General features: G+C 44.8%; 1 protein-coding gene across 3 annotated transcripts in view; it reads left to right on the top strand.

Annotated features, from left to right (window-relative positions):
• Window positions 1-20,955, top strand: part of ADISSP (adipose secreted signaling protein) — a 627,791-nt gene that overhangs the window by 337,926 nt on the left and 268,910 nt on the right. For all 3 annotated transcript variants that reach the window (XM_069632259.1, XM_069632260.1, XM_069632261.1), the window contains one exon: window positions 11,314-11,453. In XM_069632259.1, coding sequence (XP_069488360.1) covers window positions 11,314-11,453 — 140 coding nt within the window. The remainder of the gene's footprint in view (window positions 1-11,313; window positions 11,454-20,955) is intronic.

Genomic DNA, 20,955 nt, shown 5'->3' on the forward strand with positions numbered 1-20,955 from the left:
TCAAAACGTGGCTTTTTCAATAACGCTTGACCCAGGACTAATCCTAATGGATAGACAGACTGACTCAGACGTAACTCGCAGTACTGCGCTACTGTTAAAAGAAGCCAGCATATGCGCTGGCTACCCACTCACTCTACCGTGGTCCACTGCTCATGAGCTCGGGCCACACTTTTTATTCTACAATAAAATAGGAATTCAGGGTTTCTATTTATTTATTGCATTTGATTGTACGCCCAAACCCATGGGTTTCACGGCGTAATATTACAAGAGTATTTTTTTAGAAAACGTATGGTTACATGAACACTTTCACAAACTTCTTTGTTACATGGTTTATATGCTTGTTAATGACAGACGAAGTTGTAATAGAATCTGGTAGAGCGGTATAGGTTACATAGTATACCAGTGCAGAAAAAGTGAGTTAGTATTTATTGAAAAGCCAGGTTTTTAATAATGTCTTGAATTGTGGAAGGGAGGGCTTGTTACTAATGTTGTTCGGGAATGAGTTCCAGATTCTGGTGGCGGCTGTAGTGAAGCTACATCAGTTGCCTGATCTTGTGTTTTTGAATTTGGGGGACACATACGTGGGTGTTGGAGCTGGATCTAAGTGTTCTTGCTGCTGAGTTTGGGCGAAAGGCATTGATTTAGGTAGATCGGGGCATTGGCGGTGACACATTTGTCTGTGATGGTAAGCGTTTTGTGGAGTATTTTTGCTTGTATTGGCAGCTAGTGATCTTCTCTCCCATGTTGTGTAACGTGGTCTCTTTTGCATATACCTAATGCTGCTCTTAACGCTTTGTTCTGTAAGAGTTCCAATTTGTTTTTCTTGGAGGTTCCCAGGAGTAGTATATTGCAGTAATCGATCTTAGCCAAGATGAGGGCTCTTGCCAGCGTTAAGCAATTGTGGGGTGTAAGGAAAGGTCGACTTTCCGGCGTTGTTTGGCTGTGTAAGCCGTGCAAGAGGCCAAGGGTATTTATGTGTTTGCACATAGTGAGGCTGGAGTCAAGGTTTACCCCTAGGGTTTTGACTTGGTTTGAAATGGTAATTGGTGTACCATCTATGATAATGGATGTGTATTCTGGGTGTAACTTGTTTATGCGGGACGGAACCCCTACTATAAGAATCTGTTTTTCCCCATTAAGGCATAGACTGATGGCTGCCATCCAACTCTGGATAAGGGAGTAGATTTTGTTGATACAGATGGTGTCCTGTTCTAGATCGCATGTAATGGGGATGAGTATTTTTGTGTCATCCACGAAGTTTGTGTAAATAACTACCATAGAGTCAAGGGCCGCAAAGAGAAGTTTAGTGCAGGCATTGTAAAGGGTGGGGGATGGGCATGAGCCTTGCAGGACGCCCAAGGGGACAGCAATAGGGTCGGCTGCTACATCATCAATCGCTAATCTCGAAGTTCGATCTGAGAGAAAAGATTTGATCCAGGATGTAGCATCCTTGAAGAAATGGAAATTATTTGCTAGTGTTAAGCATAGTTGGTCCACTAAATCAAATGCTTCCGAAAAGGTCAAGCAATAAGACTATACATAGGTTTCCTGATTCTCTAATGGCATCCATCTAATTTTTCAGTTTTGTACAAAAAGACTGTATCTAAACAGTCGCATGTACAAAATGTTCTACAAATGCTTGCACCAAAAGTTGGAACACCAAAAATTCGAACTTTTGGTGCTAGCATTGCAGGTAAATTTAAAAAAATAAATAAAATAAAACGGGTGCTGCAGGGGTGTCCCCTGCAACACCCCGCTCACTATACTTAACACTATAGTGAGCTGGGGTTGCGGGGGAAACCTCTGCAGCCCTCTGTAAAAGAAAAAAAAAAGAAAAGGACCCTGCAGCGTCAGTTCACGATCACAGAAGTGAAAGGGAACTGGCGCCGTAGGGACCCAGCGTGAAGAGAAGGTAGGTGGGGTTTGTTTATGTTGGGGGTGGGGGTGTTTGGAGGGTGTGGGTGAGGGGTGTGTCATGGTTGTCAGTGAGGGTGTAGGTATGTAAGTATGTTCGCATGAGAAAGATGCAAACTTTTGGTAGTTCGCACCTTTCTCATGCAAACATTTCAGCCGCGGTAAATTCAACCGCGGACGGATCACGTGGATTCGATTTTTCAAATCCAATAGGGCTGTCTCAGAGCTATGCCTGGGGCGGAAACCGGATTGCCTGTCTCCTAGTAAGTGATTATTTTCCAGGTGGGATTGAACTTGTGTATAAGTAATTTTGTCTATGATTTTAAGCAGGAAGGGTGTTGTTGTAATAGGTCTGTAGTTTATGGGGATGGTAGGATCTAGGGTGGGTTTTTTAAGGCGGGGGGGGTTACCCACGCTACTTTGATATTAGCTGGGATGGAATTCGTGTTGAATGAGGTGTTAATAAAGTTAGTGATGATGAGAGTTAGCATAGGGGCACAGGCTTTGACTAGTTTGGCAGGGAAGTAATCGCCTTTGTAATTGGAAGGTTTGAGTGACGCTATAGTGTTCAATACCTGAGTTGGTTTTACTGTATTGAAGCAAAATTGGGGTATTGTTTCTAGGACCTCTGTCAGTGGAATGGGGGAGAGCTGAGTGGTATGTGCTAGGGACTTTCTTTGTATCAGGATTTTGTTTTGGAGTGTATTTTTATTTTGGAGGCTAGTGCTCCCTGGGTGGTGGTACACCAAGCTTTGCTTCCTATAACTGGGCTAGGAGGAGGGATAGGAGTTTCTGGCTCTCTGATGATAGAAAATAACTCTTCTCTATTAGAGGCGGCATTGGGGATGCAAAGGTTCAGGGAGCTAGCTTTGTGAGTAATCGCTACGAGTTTATAGGTTTTGGAAATCGCCAGGAGTTCTTTTTTGGTTTCACTGGAAGGATTTTTTCTGGATGGGTATTCTAAGGCTCTTTTTCTGCTAAGTTCTATGAGTTCATCATTCAACCATGGGTTACTGTGTTTGATTCTGGGCAATTCGGATCTGTGTTGGACAAGCAGTCCTTGACCTGTATGCCTAAGGTGAGCCATCTTCTTCTTCATAGTTTTTACATGTTGACGCATGTCCATGCTTGGTACTGCTTTGTAATCTATTCCAACAGCATGTGAATCTTATGAAAGATCCAATTCTGGAGAAGGAATAAGTTGGTTACCTGTAACTCCTGTTCTCCAGCATTGGTATCTTTCATGTGACCCCTCTGCCTGCCCCACATGTTGCTCAGACTGCAAATTACCCAAAACACTGAGAAAACGCTAAAGGGAATGCAGTTTCTGGTTTTATATGAAACTACTTAAAGATACTGAGGAGTCCCAGCCTGATGATGGAAAATTCTAACCGCATGTTCAATTATTTGATGCCAATGCTGGAGGCAAGTAACTTATTCCATCTTGAACTTATTATATAAAATCAATAATTGTACCAGGTTTGCATTAATCTTGAATTTCTGCTGACTTGCAGCAGAATTTACAAATTATACTCCAAATTTGCGGATACAGCAAATCATCGCTGTCTATGTGCCAGGAATGCATTGTTCATACCCTTTTATTCTTCCAGGCTCTCACACAGTGTGACATACCAAGGTCTGTGCCAAATCCTTCTGAATTTCAGAGAGGTAGCCATCATTTCTGCATTCTTCCTTCATGTCGCTCACCACCAGTTATGTAGGTTAAATGCAGGTATACAGCGAAATCCCGGACACTTTTATTCCTAACATGAAGTAATAACCCCAGCAAAGAAAGGAAATGGAAACCGGATACTTCTCCGTTTCCATCCACACCCTCGTAGCGCCTCAGAAATGTTCGGATCAGTGATACCTGCGTAGTATTGCTGCATGAAGGAGTTATATTACTGCCCTGTCTGAAGTGGCACTTTAAAGGTAAAATTGAATATTTTATTTTGATTGACTTGCTAGGTGGAAAGAAGTATTGATTAAATATGTCTAAGTTTGGCAGCATATTTTTTTAAAAACAATAAAGACTAATGATTCCCCCAACTTCAAAAAATAATCTGTACATGTTCTGCCTTCAAAATAGTCATGGATGTGGGCATGCAGTTGATTTGTGAATACCATGCGTTCTTAGGGGTTTGCGAGTATTATGAATTGGGTAGGAATTAGCCAGAATGTGTTTGCAATGAGGTAACTTTGATTTGTTGATATAAAGTAACTCCTTGTGCTCGAAGATTGCACCCACCATCTGCAACTGTCCTCTCTGACCATATTAATTTAGTATTGGTGAAGCTCAGATATGCGGTCTTGCCAGCCTTACGGCAGGGCTTTTCATTTCCTTCTGCACACCTTTAAGGGGGGGGGGGTGAAGTTTGGGCATCAGTTCTATTAGTTCAGCAAGGTAAGTGCTCATCCTAGATGTGTGTAGTGTTCTTGATACAGGTTTGATTCCCATCGCGACCTACTCAAACCATTCTTCTGGGGTGATAAGGGGTGATAAATGGGGTACCATTAAATTGGCATAACCCACATTACTGCACTACCTAATAGAAGGGGAATCTGCCATGAAGGGCTCAACAAAGGGCAACATATACATTTTGCTCAGCTTTCGACTTTGTTCTAGATTCACATGCTATGCTTGTTAGTGGTTGTCCAAGAGTATTCGAAGTAGACACCTAACAAAGTAGATTGTGTTTTTCTTTTCTGCCATCGATTTTGGTCAAATTAATTAATCTTTTTATTACGCGCTTAACACCAGTCTCTAAATGCGGGACAGGCTTTCCAATGTTGCCAAAGTAAGAGCCAATCCCCTCTGTCTGGAACATGTGAAGGGAAATCTGCTTTTCCCAGGCTCCAAACCACGTATCACCACTGTGGCTCATCTCCATAGCTTTGGATTCCTTCTGCTCGTATTTGAATCTGGATTGGGAGTTAAAAACGTTATCCCCTCCCCCCCGTCCAAATCTACTCCAGCTCGTTCCTTCCTTATGAAATTGAATTAAATTTTCTGTAGCCGTAGCCGACTAACTCCTGCAGGGTCTGTCTGTATATGTATGGATCCCTTACCTCCTCTTTTCAGCGGTATTGTGATGTGGGATAGATTCTATTGATTAGATATTCTGATAATTTCCCTGAGGCGGGCAGGGGATAGGGGCGGAGGGGTTACTATGCAGCTCACCACCCTTAGTACCAAATGGGAAGCTGTGCAACGGGCGTGTATATCTGAACAGTTTTAGGGAGTGTCACATGTCCAGTCCATCACTTCCTTGTTGTAATGACATAACCAAGAAGAACATTTGGTTGAAATACCTGGGATGCTTAGTAACCATACATTTGAAAATTACTTTACAGCTTCCACATAGAGGCATTTTTGTTGGAAACGTAAGCAACATGATTCTGGTGACGCTGCTGGGAACTATGGCTTTCCTAAATCTATGCGCAAAGAAATATGTTCAATTTACATAATTCTATTTCCTGACCATCGACGTTCTCTTGTTTTTGCACACCTGCTTTGAGTATTCTTGTATCCTTTATTCCTGGAAATGTTTGTAAATGCCACATACTGCAGACTTTAAAGCTGTATTCCTTCCTTTTTTCAAAGTAAGTCGCCTGCATGTATTCGAAGTGCATCAAAGGTGCATATTTCTTTCAAAGTTCATAATCAGTCCTCCATGTGGCAATACCTGACTAATTCTAAAGATGGCATCAGTGACCGATTAAACTAGTAACAAAAACTCAATACAGCAAATGTCCCCTGCCCAATGTCGAATTGATGTATGTGCCCTACCATGGATTTCTGTGTGTGGTTGATTTTGTCCATATTTTAAGTGTATTTAAATATGACCGATCACCCTCCTGACTTAGTATAAAGAAATACATTTGCACTGTAGGTATTCCAAAATTGGTTTGTCAATTCTAGCACAGAAGGAGGCTTTGCTCTAAATATCTAGATATGCGTTCTTCCGAGATCCCAAAATGTGCGCATGTTAAACAGATTTTTTTTTCATATTGCTCCAATGTTATAATACTGATTTCATTGAAATACTGAATTTTCAGTTTTATATTTTAGTCTTTAATTTTTTGATTGTGATATGGATAAGAGAAACCTTTCACAAAGTTTAAAATTACACGAGGAAAAATAAATGAACAATGCAAAAATTCAAAACACCTATAACACAGCCATTTTCCACCACAGCACTCTATGCTTAAAATCATGATAATTATAAAGTATATTATTGTTCCCTAGCCAGTCGTAGTTCACTAGGACCCATATTACTCTTGCTATAATTCAATCAGTTGTAGATGGCAGTAGCACTTATATTTTCTGGTTGAAACTATGTTTGCAATACTCCTGCGTTCATCTTCGAGAGTTGAGGTCATCTGTGACTGTGCTTTATGGTTTGATATGTTAAATTATAAATTATTCTCCAGTTTAATGGCAGTCCATCTATTGACCTCAAAAGGATTAAAGGCTGAGATGGCCCTGTCTGGATTCAAATCTGTGGTCTGGAGCTTGAATGCAAGATTTCAACAGCAAGCGCTTAAATCCATAACCTGAGTGACAAGACTTATAACGAAACATATCGAAGCATAAAGCACTGTCGACGATGTCCTCAAGAATACACCAACTCTCGAAGATTGTTCAAGGGTTTTATTAGAATTTTGAGTAGGGTATCACTAAGGGCTGCCCCGTCCCCTTTCTCTTTATCTCGTAATTCTCTGCTCTTCCCCCATCCTAGCCCAGACTTCCCCATAATCCCAAAGTGGTCACCAGAGATTGGTAACCCCTACTGTCTAAGATCTGGCTGCCTAGTTGTTAGTTCATAAAGGCTTTATCTTACTCCCCCTGGGTCTTATAGGTGGAGCCTAACTTGGGGACACCACAAGAAAAACAATCTAGTGGCACCTTCCAGTCACCCAGGTCTCTTTCGGTCTTTTCTTCTCACAATTTTTTAGTCCTTGCCCTAATGTTCTTTCCTTCCTTTACCTTCCACCTACTCTTCTCTCTTCATAGTCCACCTTTCCTTTTTCTCCCTCTTCCTTGAAAGGACCCTCCGATGTTCCTCTCCTCTACTCCTTACACTACTCTCCCCTCCAACTACTTATACCAGGGCCTGCTTTCAGGCCCTGTCAGGAGAGGGAGCTCGACCAGTGCCGGAATAGAGCACGGGAGCCCTCTCAAACCCTCCATACCTGGTTGCCGTCCCGGTCTTTGGTGCGAGAAGAAAACTGGAGCGCTGCTGCAGGATGCATCAGTGGAGGCAACGTCTGCACTGCATGGGAGCCCTGGGCGGCAGCAGACAAGAGATGGGGTGATGGCTTCACTGGAATACTGGGAAAGCAGATGAAGACTGTGCTGCTGCCGAGGAAGACCACCAGAAAGAGGACCAGCAGGTTTCCGGACCCGCAGCAAAAATGCCAAAATACCAGCAGGCACAAACTAGGCCACACAAGGCAAAACCGCCCAAGTGGGACCAACGCCAGAGTACTGTGGAGGGGGCAGAGCCAGCGCATGAGGGAGACTCCAACAAAGACACTAGACAACAGATCTGCATCCCGGGATAACACCAACTGCTGCAGAGGGAGAAAATCGCAGCACCAACTGGCAACGTCAGCTGGAGCCCACGCATACAGGAACAACCACTAGGCCACCAGCGAGTCGTAAAATGAAGGGCCTACAGGAAGACCCTGGTAACCCACTAAACCATTAGGAATATGTTTCATTAAAAAAGATCTTTATGGATGTCCTATGACAGGAAGGACTCCCCTAGCCCACCAGTGAATTGAAGTCACTTAAAGTGGACCTGCAGGAAGGTCTAATAAAATCGGGACCGCAGTCCCATGGAAAATACTTAAACCTGCTTGCCATAATCGCACCAGAACCGCATGGAATAGGTGGCAGGGCTTATAAACCCTTCCCCCTGTCACACCTGTGGAAGACAAGCAAGTGTATTGGCCAGGTTAAGTTGACCAATCCTGGGCGGGGAGGGGAGGAGTATTTAAGAATGAGTCTGAACAATCTTGTGGGGTGGGGGGGGTTACTTAGGTGAGGACAGGAGGTGGAGGATGTCTGAGAGACCAGATGGAGGAGTGTGGCGGTTACTGGAGAGAGGGATCCGTGGAGTAATTGTATGTGAGAGTTGGTGTTTGGAATAGGGGAGGTAGGAGTTGGAGGATTAGTAGTTGTATTGGGAGAAGTGGTAGGAGGACAAAGGAGGCAGTGATAAGTGGAAGTTGATGGTAGTATTAGTGAAGTAGTAGTAGTAGAAAGGAGTTAGTCGTAGTGAGGGTAGCCGCAGTTATGACCAGACGAGAGAAGTAGAAAAGTAGTAGAGGGATAGTGGTGGTAGCAGTAAAGCTGGAGTACTGGTAGTGAGGAGTGGTAGAGCGACAGAAATAGTGAGAAGCAGTAGTGGAGTAGAGGTAAAAGCAGAGAGGAGAGGTAGTGATAAGGGATGGAGTAGTAGGAAGGAACGAGGAGTAAATAATAATGGTGAAAGTAGCAGCATGGTAGTTGGAGGTAGTGGAAGTAACGAGAGAAGGAAAGTATACGCCCGAAAGGCAGAGTGTAACATCAGAAGGACAGTAGAGTAGTGGGGGGGACAACCTAATCGGATTCAGTGTTGAAGAGGGTCCAGTGAGACTTTGCGTGTGTGGCGAGCCAGCGTCACGGTGCAGAGGGAGGCATCACCCCTATAACCCCCTAATCCCCCATTGAATACTAAGCAGCACTAGGAGAGGGAAAATTAGAAGGCCCCTGGGGGGGGGAGGCAGCCATCGTCTCGGGTAGAACACCAATCACTCTATAAAGAACCAGTGATCGTAGGGGTCACCTTGCAGTAGAATAAACACCTGTTACGGACGCCTGGGCTAGGGAGGAGGGAAAGTATAGTTGGAGAGGGACAGCCTTAGTGCCAAATTCCCCAAGAATCTGCTTGGCCTTAAAGACTACCTGGGATTCCCTCACACAACTATTTGTGCGATCTACAATAAACATACTTGGTCCTATTTTGGGAGTCAAATGGTTATTTGTGGTGGAACCCATCCCATTCTCTCCACTCCGTCCTCCCACTGATCTCCACACTCCACTCCCACTACTCTCCACTCCTAATAGTCCCCACTACTCTTTTCCCACGCTACACTTCACCCATTCTTCACGGTCACCCTTCTTTCACCCGGCTTACTGACTCACATATACGGTCTACTCTTACACTTAATCACAGTCACTCCCTTCACTCACCATACATGCACACTGGTACTAATTTCCTTCACCAACCAATTTTTCACCTTGCACACACTCTGAAATTCTCCTTCATGCTTTGCTACACCATCCTATCTCCACCTGGTCTCTTGGCCTGACCTCACCAGAACAAACTTCTGTTCAGAGCATCCTCTTTTATTCAACTCCCCCCTCCCTCATCCCCCGCCACCTCTTTCTTTTGGTTCTGGCACCCACCAGGATCCCCAGGCGAGTCTTTGTCTTGCTGTTTCCACAGGGTCAGATTGTACAGGTGTGAGGCTTTAAAGCGCCTCTTAAGCACTGCCTTCTTCTCAAACATGGGCCTGCCAGAGTGTTATGGTGGTCCGTGCCAAACCTAGTCCGTTTCCGGGTTCTTTTTAAGTGGTCTTGAGCATTCTGTTTGCTAGTCTGTATTTGGGCTTGCTCTGCCGGCTCTGGGTTCATCGCCCCTCTTGCAGGTGTGTTGCACGGTCCCCCCGCCACCTCGTGGACTTGTGGGCTCTACAGTTCTGTAATGGAAGAGAGAAATCACTAGCCAGAACAGGGCCGGCAGGTATGGTATGGTATGGTATGGTGTGCTAAGTGGTGCTCGCCAACTGTAGCCCGACACATGCAGAGGGGACATACTGAGGCCCTCCAAACTCTCACACCGTCAAAGGAGCAGTACTTGCCTTGGCAAATGCCTTGGTGTAGGCTTCCTTTCCCAGGTTAGCCAAATACCTAATTTCCCCCTTTGACAGGTTCAGATTCCTGTCACTGCACACAAACAATGCCTTAAAATCTGATGGTAGATTTTTTTTGTTTTTTGTGTGTAAATTGTGTGATAGTGACAGTCCTGGAGGGGGTCCTAGCTTGCTTGCTTAAATGGTTTGGTGCTTCAACGTTGTGGGAGTGCTGAGCTCTCTTAATATGTAACTGGCCACAGGCCAAACGTGGCAAAGTCTTAGGGGACCTGTGAAGAATAAATATCTCTTGTAGTACGTTCTTATTCTGTTTACAGACCTCCCTCTTGCAGCAAATTACTGCAGTATCTCATTATGACTGGTAGGAAACAGTGGCTGGTCATTTCTGCCATTGTAAACCAGCAGGCAACATCTTATAGTGCTGGCATTATTTCCAGCAACTGAACAAAATCTTCTGAGGGTAGAAATGTTCCACTAGCAGTACACCCTATCTCCATCTAAAACTATTCAAATTATATGACCAGACCCTCTAGCAAAAGCTGCATAAAAGGTTTGGTGACCTTACTAAATGTATTGTTGTCTTAGTATCTGCTGGTGCAATCCTTTTTCGTAGGTACTATTTCTTATTACGCTTGGAATGCTGATTTGGCATTCTCATTGGGCAGTCTGCAGATTCTAAAAACATTTGGAGGCCACAGATTGATCAGAATGCCTCATTCAAAGACTGCCAGTAGCATGGAGCGCACCCCTAGCCCTGTGACCATGTAACCCTCAACTTCTATCCAGAACTACAACCAAAAGACTGGGAGCTATAGCCCCCCCCCCCCCCCACACCCCGCCCCCTCACTCCCTCACCCTACCCACACAAGCCACACCTCTGCTGCAGTTGTCTTCTGGCCTGTGTTGCAAGTATGCTGCAGACACCATCTTCTGTGGGGACTTAATGATGCTAACTTTGTGGAAGGAGAAGCTCTCTTCCAAAGCAGGGGTTGGCTGGAAGTGATATAGTGGAAAATGAGGTGGCATGACGTAAACAGCCCGAAAGACTTGCAGTGCATTATTGGCGGCTGTCTCTGAGCTGCAGGGTTTTGGTCCCTCATTGATGATGTGCACAAGTGAAACTAAAACCCAGTGCTTGATATTTGGATACTCAATAGGCATCTTTTACAAAGTGGGTTCTCATTTAAGGCATTATTTGTCCTCTTATTTCTCTTAAGTTTATTTTCTATTTCAGGTAGAGGTGGAAAGCTATTTAACCCATGAGAAGAGGCAAGAGTAGGGGCTGGTTGATTTTTGTTTAGTCATGTAATTGCATGCTTGTTTTTTTATAGATCTGTTTCAATAACAATATGAAACCATTTGGGCCAATTGTCTGTCCTAAAAACTGGAAATTAAATCTCCCTACCAAACCATTATGTGAAATGTTGAAAGGACTTAATTGAAACCATTTGTGTTCTTTTTATCTTTTGACAGACCCAAAGCATAAACCGAGTGGGGTTCGCTTTGCTGCGGCGCATCCTGATGAAGCCCATAGCCATGTCCACTTTGAGGAAAAGCTCCATGATTCTGTTGTCATGGTCACGCAAGAGGAGGATGGAAACTTTTCGGTGAAGGTAAGTGTTTTTCACTGTTATTGTGGGGAACCACAATTATAAAGAACTGAGCATGTTTGCTTGAAGATACTTCTCCGCCTCTAATTGTGCCACCACTTTATCCATATGGTCTCCTAGGTTGTTTTTGAGCTTTTCCATGAAGGAGTCATCCCCCTTTGTGTATTATAGCACTAACAGAACAACAGGCAAAGTTTGGCTGGTTAGTCAAAGAAGGAAGGCATTATTCCATGTATAGAGGGCAGCAGGAGTAATGGCGCTATGAGCGATGGGCCCTTTGCATGTATTATTCTTTGCCTGCTGGGTGCCAAAGAATTCCTTCTTCTTGGTGCAGAGGATTTTGCATATGGTTTAAGCCAGTGGGGAATTATCTTTAATGCATGGTTCATAAGTCCACCCTCTTTCAGATTATACACAGTAATGGGCATTTATACTGTGCCACCATAGTGGTCTCCTAGCACTCCGGCTTCTCGGAGTGTTTATACAGCATATTATGACAGTTGGGAGCTTCTGTCAAACTTCTCACTCACACCTCTCACCCTGCACTCACTGCAGGTGTCAATCTCGTCCCACACTTTGAGCAGGTGCTTACCTCTCCCATGCACTTGGGCACAGAAGCACAGTTTGCACTATGCAAACCCGTGCAGCTCTTTCCACCCTTGTCTAAATTGCATCAAATGCTCCCTGGAGACTCTGCACACACATCCTGGCTGCATCCGGCCAGAAGATTATGACCCACAGATCAAGGAGAATGTGGAGAGGTGCTTGGGTGAGGTCACAATTGAAACTGTGTCATACCTTGCTACTCCTAGTCTTAGAGTGTTTGAAGGTTATAGCTGCTACCTCTGCCCCTGCACACAGAATCTTCAACCAAGCATTCAAAATATTTGTGAGCTGTACATGGTGTCAGAAGCTCTGCCTGGTGCTTTGAGCTTCTTTTAACAAAAATCGGAAAACGAAGAAGCCTACTGTTAGCTGCATATAAACAGCACAGTTACCCTACTGCAACTAAGAGGAACAAATACTGCACTGTTGTGTAGTGCTTGGTTTACATGGTGGAATGTGGTGATGTCATCTGGAGTGTTTGGGTGTTAATGAGAAAATGCTTGGTGAATGTTCCTTGCCCAAGCAGTTGGAAGCCCCCTGCCTGGATGATGAGTGGGCCAGTGTTCTTGTATTGATGTAACTTAAGGACTGCTCCAAACCTTCAGCACAACTGATTATACTCAGAGACTTTAATCTCGGGTTTAACGACCCCCTAGACACCCCAGCCACTGCCCTGGCCATGGCATTAGAGGAGCATGGCCTCCAACAACTCTGTTCCAAACCCACCCACTCGAAAGGTAGAATCCTCGACTGGATAACTACCCTTAATTGCAACATTACTACGGAAGATCCCACACAACTTATCTGGACTGACCACCACCTCCTCCCGTTTGACATTCTTACCAGCAATTCAGCACATAAAAGGCCTATTATTGCACCTGCCTGCCCTACTAGGAAAAAGAGCAATATCACAGCGGAAGCCCTAATACCTCTGGTGATCCCTACTTTAAACGCACTACCCGTTACAACGGACTTGAACCAACTGGTCAATGCCTACAATGAGTCCATGGCCAAAGCCATTGACATCATTGCCCCACTGAAACTGCGCAAAGGAATACCCAAAGCGCACCTGAACACATGGTTCACCCCGGAGCTCAAAACCCTTCGTCAACAAAAAAACAAACTTGAAGCACTCTGGAAATCAGTGCCTTCCATAAATAACAGAACTAATCTCACCAACATCTCCACCCTCTACAAAAATGAGATTATACGTGCCAAGAAAGATTCTCTCAATACTAGGATCTCCCAGGCAAGCTCAAGTACTAAAGAGCTCTTTAACATACTAAAGGAATTAGAAAACCCCATTACCCCCACTGACTCTTGCACTAAGGACAAACCTTGGTGCACAGGGATCCAGAATGCCCTAGCCAACAAAATCTCAGGGCTCCAAACCAAAATCAACAACAAACGACAACAACTTACTCTCGATCCCACCTCCATCCCCACACCCCTTCCACCTACTGCCACTAGTTCAGGCTTCACCTTCAAAAAGGTATCTATATTGGAGGTTCAGAAAATTATAGCATCCCTTAAACCATCGAATTGCAAGGGGGACAGCTGCCCCGCACAAATCATAAAAGATGCAGCTAGGGATCTCTCCCCATTTATCACTAAATTAATAAACCTGTCCTTCGCCAACAACATGGTCCCCAGCAATCTGAAACAGTCCTGGGTCCTACCTCTACTAAAAAAAACTACTCTCAACCCTGACATCCCTACGAATTACAGACCTATTACCACCGTCCCATTCCTACTAAAAATCTTGGATAGAGTGGCTTATTTACAAATTCAGGACTACCTCGAGGCCAATCACCTACTAGGAACTCGCCAATCTGGCTTTCGACCACAACACGGGACAGAAACGGCCCTTGTTGATCTCAAATGCCAGATAGACGAACTCAAAGACAAAAATAAGGCTGCCATCCTTCTCCTTGACCTCTCCGCTGCCTTTGACCTGGTCGACCATAAAATCTTGTGCAACCATTTGTCTCTGGCAGCACACTTCTCCCACTCTGCAGTCACATGGATCCAATCTTTCCTGGACAACAGAACCATGCGGGTCTTCTCCCCCCTAGCAGCGGCTGACCCCATCCCCATCACCTGCGGTGTCCCACAAGGATCCTGTGTCTCACCCACCCTTTACAATATTTTCACCAAGCCTTTATTCGACAAGCTGGACAATCTGGGTGTCACCTACACTAACTATGCAGATGACACCCAGATACTCCTCACCCTATCAGGCAACTACAACAAGGACGCCAAATGGATCAATGAAGTCTTTTCCATCATTCAGGCATGGATGGCCACACATGGCCTATGCCTGAATGATGACAAGACTGAATTGCTTCTTGTCGGCTCACCTAACACTATCAGTAAACTCTGTCCCGGCTACACTAGCTTCACTATTGACGGTAACACCATACCCATCGCCAAGAGTGTAAAAACCCTCGGTTTCTACCTAGACACGAACATTAACCTAATTAAACAAATCAATATGACCGCCTCAGCCACGGCCTACACTGGTAAACTAATCAGGGCCTGCAGACCACTGATCTCCCCTAGCAACTGTCTCATCTTAGCCAGAGCACTCATCCAATCTAAACTGGATTACTGTAATAGCCTCTATGTAGGTGCCAACAAAACAGTAATCAATAAATTGCAAGTTCTACAAAACAACGCACTACGTGCCGCCCTCAATATTCCTAGAAGGGAACACATCTCCGCCACCAGAACTGCCTGCAAATGGTTGTCCATCCAACAGAAAATAGACTTGAAAACCATATGCCTTACTTACAAAGCCCTTAATCATCTTGCCCCACCCTACCTCTCGAACAAATTTACACTAAGACAGAACACTAGAACCACCAGATCGTCCAACTCATTACAACTAACAGTTCCCAAATTCTCCCTTAAAAGAGCCGGAGGATCCAGCTTCCCAACTTTGGCATCACAACTCTGGAACTCCATCCCACTGGATATTAAATCTACACCTACTTTCCAACCCTTCAGAACTAAGGTCATCTCCTGGTTAACCAACAAATAACCGTCCTACTACATATGTATGCACCCTGAATGTCCAATTGTATGTATATTGTTTGTATACTATTATCTATGCCCTATTAATACTGTACTATTGTCTTTTACCTGTAACCTGATGCTCAAAGCGCATATATACCCCCGGGTCAAGAGCGCTATATAAATAAATAAACAAACAAACAAATCTATAAAGTAACCACAAGATATCCAAGAGATTCACTGCATTCCATGCGCCTTCTTATTTTTGTTCACCACTTGATGCAAATCTAACTTCCAGATCAGATGCAAACTATAGTATTTTTTCCAGATGACCTATTCTGCTTTCAAAGCCTTCTAAATGTGTCTTCAGTCTGCTGTGAAGAGGAGGGGAGGACGAGCAGAGGTTGTAGGTGGAGCAAATGAAATGAGGCCAGCGTAGGAAGGTGGACTCAGTTAGAAACCAGAGTTACCTGGGGCTAGAGCTAGTGGGCTCTAAACCTAATATTCCTCCCAATTATGCTTCAAACGTAAGGCTAGCCACAGTAGGAATAGGACTGGTATTGTGAAACTGGTAAATCTGCCAAGGAAACAAAGGATTTCTTGCCAAGTCTGAAAGACTGAGCCAGAGAGAGGGCAATGCATTTTCTAAGATTACTATATGGTAGAATTGTCAAGTCCATCAACTACAAAGAATAAGTTTACCAAGGACTTCTGAACCTGTTGGCTCCCTGTGGTGTTGGAGACCAGAACAAGTCCCAAATGGATAATCATATGCCTGAAAGACTATCAGGGAAACAGATCATCTTACTATGTCCTACAAGAATACAGAAGAGTGTCAAGAGTGCCATTGACAGGGGGCTAAATGACAGCCTGCAAACCAACCCTTTGCAGCTGGAGGAAGACCTACAATGTCATTGAAAGGCAGGCACAGTTCAGGACCTTTGCTGAAAAACTCTAAAAGCCCTCAGGACCCAGCCCCAAAGAGTTGTTACGAACTTGTCTCCAAGACCTTGGAGGGAATCCCTGAGAACTAGAGATCTTTTTGTTTCTTTAGTTGCCAAGTCTGTCGAGGGCGAAAGACCCTAAGAACTGGGAGAACCCCATATTCTGAAAGTAGGAGAAACCATTCTGTCCAGGACTCAGTTTGGTTGTAGGATATTTTCCTTTTTGCTGCACACTTTGAACTGTGCCCAGGGTAACGACACTACTTGAGACTGGCCTTGCACCCGATGAATAAACTGTGACCCGTTTTTTTGCCCTGCTTGAAGTTTCTTTTTTTAAACCTACTGTAGCGTGGTTTGTTCACATCTTGCTTCGATCATAGTGCACTACACACAATACATGTAATTTTCTTAAATACACGTTGCCTCTGGAGTCCTCTTGTGATTGCTTCGCAGTCACAGTGCATCTCATCCACATGTACAGACAACTCATTGTGTGACCAGGTCTGGCTGGAGCCTTAACTCTCAGTATCGTCACCTCCTACGAGTCGTAGGAAATGCAATAACTGGTCAGATTAGAGGTGCAACAGGGATCCCAAGCTGTAATCAAGTGTCTGGGTCTCCAGGGATATGGCTAATTTTGAACCCTGTTATGAATGATCTTTGGCAACAGAGCTTGTTTCTTAAAGATAATGACAAATTGTATGAAACTAGTTGTCCTCGGTTGCCGGTCTCAAAGCAATTTGTTTCTTCACATGTTATCAGTTACGTAGCCATTTATATGGGTGCTTGGCATCAATATCTCCTTCCTTGTTACACCCTTTCCCCATCCTACCAGGTAGGATACGTAGGAACTCCAACACCCCACCCCCTGTTTCCCGACACAAGCACTTTCTCGCTTGCAGTTCACCGTGAGTGACAACTGACTAACACCTGAGCCATATACCTGACATGTCCCAACACCATGGTCAGGCAAGGTCAGGAAATTACAGATCATTACACAAACCACTGAATTAATCACACTTCCCCACACGGATAAAAGGCAGAGCACAAAAGCACACTCTGAGCAAGGCAAAACACAAGAGGAAACAGCAGCTCCAAGATGGCAGTTTAATACAAGGACAAAGACTATGAGACGGGAAGCACCCTTGACTTTCAAAGACCGTTAACTTCCATGAACCTTGGAAAGTTGGCAACAGAAAACCAGGAACTGAGGCTGATTTGAGGTACCTGGGCATCTCCTGTGTCAAAAACCAAGGCTGGAAGGAGTGATTGCTGCTGTGGTACTGTCCTTGGCCCCTACAACAAAGCGGCGTAGGAAAACATATCACAGCCTGTGAGTCTGAAAGACTGATAGAAAACCAACATCTGTTTTGAACCAAGGTTGCTAGCGGCAACATTGTATTAAGAGAACAGTATGTGAAGCATCTGGGATGAGCACCATGGGTATAATTGGAAGCCGAAGGAAGTAATTGAACTTTATAATTGAACTTTCAGAGGCCAAGAAAAGATACCATACACAGAGTGGGCTGGCGCCACGTGGGTGCTCATTCGAAAGTCTGTTAGGTATCCAACTGATGCTGAGTGTGAGAGAAACACAGGATTGAAGTGGTCATGCAACGGGTCAAGCTAAACCCTGTGCACATTCAAGTCTTCGATAGTTTAATGCCGAGCCCGGCTGAGGGAGTGTAATTAAACACAAGAAAGGGATCTGAGCCCGGAAGAGGGGCATCCGGGGTGAACCGTGAGTCACCCGAAAAATAATTATTTGAACATAGTTGGAAAGGGTCTGAGCACGGCTGAAGGGGGATCCAGGGTGAACATCCAAATCGAATACTTGAAAAGGAAATTAACGTTTTTGTGTTGGTTTTGTATACAAGGCCTTCCGAGTAAAAAGTCTTGGAAGAAATAAAGAGGCTTGGACACAGAAGGTCTTGATATTTGAAAATGGAACAGTATCCTTGCGCCGCAGAAGCCAAGAGTGTGCTTTGCTACAGTGAACCGTCTTGTCCCGTGCTGAAAACGTGGGGAAGGGAGGCCAACGGCCCGAATAGCCTGACTTATCATTTTGTGAACACTTATTTCTTTTTTCATGAACATTACCCCACATTATTTGTAAATTAGTGGTAAGGAATGGCGATAGGCTTTTTTAGTATAGGCCCTTCTTAGTTGACAAGACTCCACTAGGACAGCATTATTACTTGATGGTCGTAGATTGCTTCCATCTGTAGATTTAGGTTTAGCTAGGCGTTCATCACACCCTTTTACAAGTTCAATAAACACCCTTGAACTGTGGTCACTTGTGCCTGTCCTACTGTTATACTGCGCCTTTCTTACAATACTGATTGATACCTTAAACTTTACTCTAAGTGTGTGTAATGTTTGTGGTTGCGAAGTATCTAAGGAGTTGCTGTATTTGGGCATGCTTTTTGAGATGGTGCAATGTGTGAATAGAGATGGTTTGATAAGCAAAAAATGTTTGTGGCAAACCCTGGTGAATATTCATCCTGAAGTATGATAATCTGTTTAGCATTGGAGCTAGTGGGCACAGATGGCCACAGTACATCTTTGTAACCTCCTGTGTGGATGTCACTCTTTCCAAGAACGACTGTTCGTTGCTCACTGTTAGTCACTCTATCAAAGTTTGTTAATGAATCCTCTAACTGTACATTTTTCCTGAACAAGCTAAATCATTGGGCAAAAACAGAAAGTTAATCAGAGATCTTAAACTTGATGTGGATTTTGGTGTGCCATCAAAACAGTGCTATGGGGTGGTGCTACCTATATATACTGTGGCTGACCAGAAGTAGGACTCGGACTCTGTGACACCATGGACCTGTATTTTTATTATCTTGTTTTACAATTGGTCTGACCTTTTGGCCAGCTTCAAAGTAAATGAAACAAAACAATGAAAATTAACTGTTTCCCTCTTCTGAAACTTAAAATGCTCAAGGGAAGGATATTCTTGTCAGGATGAATCAAATCATAAAGTACCTATATACTAGCCTACTACTCTCATGTAAAGTCCCTAGCCCAAAACCTGCACTAGGCTACCACATTTATAGAAACTAATGCACATGTCCAAAGGGTTCCACAACTAAAGAGGCTGGACTGCTGCTTCTGTTCCAGGTTTTCGCCCCCGGATATCCAGTTCTTCGTGTGCCACTGTAATGGCTAAATATTCCAAATATAGTGGTATGCCAGTTTTTCGCCTGACACCTCAAGTGTTTCTATTCCCCTCCAGGGCTTCACACACACACTAGCACTCCACTCTGGGTATTCCTAGATTGTTTCCCTCTTCAATCCTCACTCTCTCCCCCTCTTCTGGGGTCTCTTGTTTCTTGTTCCCCTCTCTTGGGGTATCTTCACTTTCACTCCTTCTCTTGCGATCTCTTGACCCTCATCTCCTCCGCCCCCTCTCAGGGTACCTTCCCTCCCATGCCCTCTTGGGTAGTTTTACTCTCTTGGGTTAGCTTCTCTCAGAGTAAGGGGTTGAGTCCTTTGCCTGGACTCACCCCTTCATTCGGAACAAAGGGGATGAGTCTCATACATGACACCTTCGCAGTGGGCTCACCCCTTCTCCCCTCTTGCCCTCCAGGAGTAGTCTGGCTATTCTCAGTCCCTCCTTCATTAGGGAACCTTAGGTTGCATAGCCCCTTCTACAGGATAGCACAGGCTGCCTTTTTTCAGCTCCTGTGAGCTCCTGGTCAGCGGGATGCAGGCCTCTTCTCCTTCTCTGGATTCACCAGGGCTCTCAGGTTTCCCTCTTCTTCAGAGCAGGGTAGCTACCACTCTGCGATACTGCGTGTGAACCTAGCCATTATGTAACACTGCATATAGATTCGTTTTTTAGTCATTGCCTGTACTGCCACTGAGACTCATTTTTAGTCATTGCCTGCACTGCCATTGAGATTCATTTTTAGTCACTGCCTGGGCTGCCATTGAGACTCGTATTTAGTCACTGCCTGCACTGCCATTGAGATTCAAATCTAGGTATTGCCTGCACTGCCATCGAGACTCGTTTTTAGTCATTGCCTGTACTGCCATTGAGATTCTATACTAGGTATTGCCTGCTCTGCTCAGATCTACAAGTCTAGCCCTTGCCCCCATTGCACAGTCTATAAAAAAAAAATTGCCCAGGCACGGTATAGTACGGCACTGATACCCTTCCTACACACTGCCTTCACAGCCACAAGCACAATGCCCATTAGCACACCACCCCACCCCAGCTTTCGCAGACATCCTTACACACTCCATGTAACACTTTGCTCAGCCATCTTCACAGCCCTCGTCATAGCCCTCACTATAATGAACCCCATCACTCCCCACACACACACACACACTCGCCACTCCTCTATCAATGCCAGACACCAAACTCACCGAGCACTAATATCGGGCGTACATCTCACAAAGTCCCAACCACCCAGCCTTCACACCAGACTCTGTAACCTCAGACACCGCTCACGTCCCATGCTACTTCTCTGCTCACCCACACCTATCACGACCAGAAATACCAGACTAGGCACCCGCACCACTCCGCCACTCCACCCTACTGCTAACAATCGCACTGCCCCTTTCCATCTACCACTCCTACATGCGCCCGCACTACCTCCGACTAAGACCCTCACCCCCACTCGTAACAAGCACACCCCTCCACATAGTAGCTTAAACCAACAAATCATCAGCACACACCACCCCCCACTCAAATGCGCTCTACTGAACGTACGCTCCCTAACAGCTCACGCTCTAGAGATAAATGATTTACTAGTTACACAGAATCTGGACCTATTATGCATCACCGAAACCTGGCTCAATGAGGCCTCCTGCCCAGCCATCACACTTGCCCTGCCCACTGGATACACCATCCTCAGGCAGGACAGGTCTGATACGGCGGGAGGAGGTGTCGCCCTTATCCACAAAGAAGAACTGTCCATTAGACTAGC

The sequence above is a fragment of the Ambystoma mexicanum genome, chromosome 6q (assembly GCF_040938575.1).
Source record: "Ambystoma mexicanum isolate Mex_15411 chromosome 6q, UKY_AmexF1_1, whole genome shotgun sequence".
NCBI classification, from domain to species: Eukaryota; Metazoa; Chordata; class Amphibia; order Caudata; family Ambystomatidae; genus Ambystoma; species Ambystoma mexicanum.